Source organism: Chionomys nivalis, chromosome X (assembly GCF_950005125.1).
Source record: "Chionomys nivalis chromosome X, mChiNiv1.1, whole genome shotgun sequence".
NCBI lineage: Eukaryota > Metazoa > Chordata > Mammalia > Rodentia > Cricetidae > Chionomys > Chionomys nivalis.
The window spans coordinates 3,420,326-3,425,939 of NC_080112.1; the positions used below are offsets into that span (position 1 = coordinate 3,420,326).

Below are 5,614 nucleotides of genomic sequence, written 5' to 3' on the forward strand. Positions count from 1 at the left end.
GATGGGTCATAGTGTTGGATAAATGTACGTAGGCTTGGAAGAGAGAAGAAAAAGAGTATAGAGTCATAAAATAAAGTTAATGCTTTAAAAAAGGGTCAAGTCTTTAAGGAGATAGAGTACAGATAGTCATAGAGTAAAGGGAGTAAAGAAAAATAAACCACACAAAGATGGAAAATTCACAGAGAGTCTGGATAATGTATATTATTCTATTTTTTTGAATTTTTTACTGTGAAGGAGCTAAGTACAAAGAGACATTTCATTGTATGAATTGCTAAGCTAAACCAGCATGTATATTATAAAGGTATCTTGACTTCAGAATTTGGATCAGAAGGATATGTTGCTTTGGAAAAGAGGTTTTTCTTTTGTTTTCACAGATGAGAACCTGCGGATTGCTTCCAGATCAATATAATTTGATAGACCATGTCCCACTGAAAGGTTGCTGAGAACACCCTCAAAAATTACTTTGCCCAACTGCTGACTGAGATGAACCTAGAACACAGGATATACCATAAAAGACCTGATTAACACCCCCAGGCAGCAGGAAACAGTATGGAAAAAACCACTCCCATATTCCCAAATATTGCTTATAAATGTTCTTTTACATTTAAAGGGGGTATGATATAGATATGAATAATTTGCATTGGTATGGATCTTGATTATTGATACAAATTAAGGTCATTTTTGTTATATGCAAATGTATTTCTGATCTTGATTAAGGTACTGTGTTTGTATAGTTCATTTAAAAATGTAATGTATAATTAAGAAATATAGGTTAATAGATAATCATATAAATAATAGTCAAGATTGTAGTCATGTTAGTTAGGTTTTCTAGATAGATATATTTCAGTTAGTTAGGTATTCTTCAAATCTTGCAGAGACCTTCAGAATATAGCATTTAAAATGTTTAAGAACTTAAGACTTTTCACTACAGTGAGAAACATCTGCTCCTGGCAGAACCAAGCTACTTCAAAAGGATGATGGGCATTGAAGAGTCTCCTTATGGAGTTGTTTAGGCATTTGGGGAAGAAACTGCTCTTGCCTGACCTGTTTCACTGGACATGCAGGACCTGCAGAGAAATGACTGCTGAACTTGCCTAAAAGTGAGATGATCCTTCAGGGTTACTGCTTCATGAAAGAGTCTGCAAGACATTCTACAGGATACAGAAGAAAGTGACTGGCAAACTGCAAATAAAGGCAAACCTGTCTTTGAAATTTCCTGCTTCGTGGAAAAGTCTGCTGGATACAATGCCTGTAGGCTGAAGGGGCAGAAGAACTTTGGGTGACTGTCCAGGCAGTGAGATGTCTCTGTCATTTCTAGAGTTTTGGAAGTTGCTTGCAATGTACTTCCTGTTTACTTAGGTAATATTATATCCTTCTGGAGTCTTTGATGGGACTGAAGAATTTATAATTATAGTTATAGTTTTCCCTAGTTATGATAAAAGATAAAGTAGATAACTGTGGTTCTTGCTTGATACCTGTTTTGTTATATGTAGTTTTGCTATATTAAAGTAAAAGCCTTTCTTTTACTTTAAACAGAAAAGAGGAAAAGATATAGGAGGTCATTCTGTGTTATGTATTGCTTTCATTAATGATAAAAGAAATTGCCTTGTCCTGTTAATAGGGCAGAACTTAGGTAGGCGGGGAAGATGGAACTGAATTTTGGGAGGAAGAAAGCAGAGTCAGAAGGATACCATGGAGTCACCAGAGACAGAAGCTGGGAATTTTACCCGGTAAGCCACTGCCACATGGCAATACATAGATTAATAGAAATGGGTTAAATTAATATGTAAGAGTTAGACAGTAAGAAAATGGAGCTAATGGGCCAAGCAGTGATTTAATTAATAGTTTCTGTGTGGTTATTTTGGGGCTAAGCTAGCTGGGTGGCTGGGCCCTCCTCCTATACCCCAATGCTCACCAATTCCAGTGGTCACTCACTGCACTCTCTTCCCCCATGCCTCCTGTGACCTGGTCCCTTTCACTCCTGTCTCCATCAGTCACCAGCCCACCAGAAAAATTTATTCTATGTCCCCTTCGCAGGGAAATCCATGCATTCCCCCACCCAGAATCCTCCTCTTTACCTAACTGCTCTGGTTCTGTGGATTGTAGCTTGATTATCATTTATTTATCAGCTAATATCTACTTATAAGTAAATGGGTATTTTGCCTAGGTGTACACATCATGCATACCTGGACCCCATGGACGTCAGAAATGGGAATTAGATCCCCTGGAATGGTAGTAACAAACCCTGTGAACTGCCATGTGAGTATGGCTCCTAAACTGCCTTGGTTTGCAGCACTGAACTGCATTGAGTTGCTTGCTCCAGGGTACCCCTTGGCAGGCCCTCCTGTACTAGTGGTTTTGGTCTGAAAGAACCCCTCACTGTATTCCTGATAGGGCTGTGTATCTTGCCCTCACCATATATACAAGGAGTGGTGACCCAGCTTCTGCTATGTCCCACTTTTCCGTGGATAAGGAGAGATCTGGCTTCTGCCATGTTCCACTGCTAACACAGGACTTTATAAATAAAAGGTATTCAGTGAAGGGTTCTGGGTAAGAAATTCAATTTACCTTTTTTTTAGTTTAATTAGTTAAACAGAATGGGAGACTAAATATTGTAAGACAATCAAAAATTAATTTTATTTTTGTTGTTCAAGTTAATTCCAAGTTTCCCCCCGCCCAATTTCCCAAGAAATTCCAATTTCAATATTACAGTATCTTGTGACATATTATAAATGAAGACAGAAGTCATTCTCATTTGTTTTCAAAACAATAAAATTCTTGAAACCCAGATCAACAACAACACATACATTACTCATGACATTTGTAAACTGGAAACTTAGAACTAATGAATCTGTACTAAGAGTATTAACATTTTGGAATACCAAGAATTCTACAGACACCCAAACAAAATAGCAAGAGTAGAATGGTTCACACTTTCCTCCCACTAGCTCCAGAATGAGGGCACAGTACTTGGATTATAGATTCTTTCTGACCTGATATGGGTTGGAAACTGCCAGTGTACTAGAATGTGTGCCGGTCAGATCAGTCGTATCATCTGCTGGATGATTCCGGCCTAGGCCCTGTCTAGCTCATCTTTCAAAGCATCTGCATATGGTTCAGGGTAGGATCTTGGATCACTTTTGGTGATACTGGCAAAAAACTCCAAGACTTTCATCTTGGTGGTTTCTGCAAAGGCCCTTGGGCCCCACAGGAACACATACCTGGGAGGATCACTGTCAGGCAACTGCCTGTACTCCAGGTACCCTTCCCGCACAAAATCCTCAGTGATAAGCTTTCTGGGGTTTTCATAAAGGAAAGGATCCTTTTCATCACACAACCCTATCTTAGTCAGCATTCTCCAGATCACCTTCTCACTGACACAATTTCCCTTCAAGAAAATGATACCCAGTACAACTATTAGGAGGCCTGTCTTGGGCTTACCCTGGACATCACTCAACATCCCATCATAGGTGATCCCCAAGGCAGTAACAAGGATATAGCATTGGTCAAAGGGGTCCACTTCTATCATGTCAATGCCAAAGACCAGCCTTAAGCAATTGTAAGCCTCACTAAAGATCACAGGATAGTACTCCTCATACTCTCTAACAATACTTTCCAAAATTTCTGCCTTAGTGGTGAATTCCTTCATCTCATATTTGAAAAGCAGAAAGTATACCAGGTCAAACATCTTTATATTTAGTGCATTGCGCAACAACTCGGGGTCTTCTAGCTCATCTACTTGGTTGCCAGAAGCCTCATCAGATGAACCCTCAGGAATGGCACCCATGACCATAGAAGGAGAGTAGGCTCTCTGAGGACTCTGGGGAGGACTCGGTATTCCACAACTATGCACATCCTTTGAGATGCTGATGGATTCCTCTCCCTGTGGCATAGCCACGATGACCTGGGCATTGTCTACCTCCCTTTGTGTCTGAGGACTGTCTGGGTGGTTGCAGTGATGGATGTTATGGGAATCATCCAACATGACTTTCCTTGGTCACAGCGGGCAGGATAGTGTTCCAGTCACAGAAATGGGGATTCACAGACCTGGTCAGGAGAAGGAGAGGAGAGGGAGATGGTGAGTGGGCACTGTAGGCAGCTCTCAAATAGTCATGTTTTATTTCTCTTGAGTGGTACTATAGGGCCACAAGAACTCTTAGCAGTCCTAGAACCCCAAGAGCCTGAAAGAGCAAGAGAGCCAGCTATTGGGATGCAGACAGGTCACAGAGAATGAACCCCTGTGGCTACTATCATAATATTTGGCACCAGGAAATGTGAAATGTCTATATTTTGGGCATTTGGGATCCTTGATATATACTTATAGTATGTACCTCCCCCTAACTTCTGAGGCTGCATAATCTTGCTCTTGTTTAGGAGTTGAAGACATTGTCTAAAACAAATACTTTCATCTCCTGTCCCTTAAAACTGCTTTGAGAGATGGTGACAACTTTCTATAGTTGCAAACTGCTAGTTTGAAACTGAGTTTCCATTCTTCAAAGGAAGGGTGAGCTGGACTATGGAGAATAACCCTACTTAATGTAAATAGTACCATCTATGCTCACTCTGGGCCCTCAGTTCTCCCCTGCCAAGGGCTGGACACCACCCTTCTGCTGGCCTGGAGCAAACTCTTAGGTTTTCACCTCTCTGAAACAGAATAAAAAGGATTAAGAGCTCTTCATATCTGGCTATACCTGTTCAGGTTAAATTGTAAGAGGTGGCCTAATTCAATGCAGTCCACGTATCCTGGGATGGGGAACCTGCTCAACACTTACCTTTATAAATAACAAGGACCAAACTGCTTCCTTTGATGATCTGAGGCTACTTTCTTTAAGCCCAGAGCCTATTTCTGTGAGGCAGAAGGAAGAGGACATGACATGAGGGTCATCCATGGTTCCTGGGTTTTCTCACAGTTGACAGGAGGGCAGGTAGGGATGGGTCTCATGTGTTTGGGTGGCAGGAATACTTTAGTTCTCACCTTGAGTCCTGACACCCCTGAGAGCCTCTCTTTGATGATTCCAGTCAAACTCCCTTTTACCAGATCTTTCAGTTCCCTGAGACCAATGACCTACAAACAAGGGTGATTAGACCAATAGCCCTACCCGGGATTGTGAAGGTCAGGTATGTAAGGAGTGTTTTTAGGACCCATGTTTGTACTGTGGACAGGGGTTTCCTTCTCTCATCCATTGGGGTCCTTACAAAATCACAGAACCCCTGTTTCTAACTAAGGTCACCCACTCTGGCCAGGTTTCTCACCTCCTTGATATCTGAGCAGGTGTCACATCCCTTCACATCTGCGTGGGTTGTCTGGGGATGTTCACATGACCTGGGCTCATCTCTGCTGAGACTGGGTTTCCCTAAGTCCACTTGATGTTCATTCATCTGACTTGTCCTTCCTGACATCTTCTCTCATGTCCAGATGAAACAAGACCTCATTTCTCCAAAGACTCCCACCTTCCTGCCCAAGGTAGAAGCAAGCATGCCACTTAGTGTCTGAGTGTTGGCCTCAGAACATAACCAGGCTATGCAACCCCTTCCTTATGTGCTGTGGGCGTAAGTCCACAAGAAGTCCATATCTAGGATCTGTCTGATCTTGGTACTTCTCCTTCTTCTCACC

The 5,614-nt window shown here is 41.7% G+C and overlaps 1 protein-coding gene across 1 annotated transcript; it reads right to left on the bottom strand.

The window, feature by feature from the left end:
• Window positions 1-3,073: 3,073 nt before the first annotated feature.
• LOC130867466 (melanoma-associated antigen 10-like) lies at window positions 3,074-3,985 on the bottom strand. The gene has a single exon (XM_057759496.1). The coding sequence runs from the start codon at window positions 3,983-3,985 to the stop codon at window positions 3,074-3,076; it is 912 nt and encodes a 303-aa protein (XP_057615479.1).
• Between the last annotated feature and the right edge of the window lie 1,629 nt (window positions 3,986-5,614).

Bases quoted from the DNA above. Each gene is read 5' to 3' on its own strand.
- LOC130867466 (XM_057759496.1), bottom strand. From the start codon at position 3,985: ATGTTGGATGATTCCCATAACATCCATCACTGCAACCACCCAGACAGT.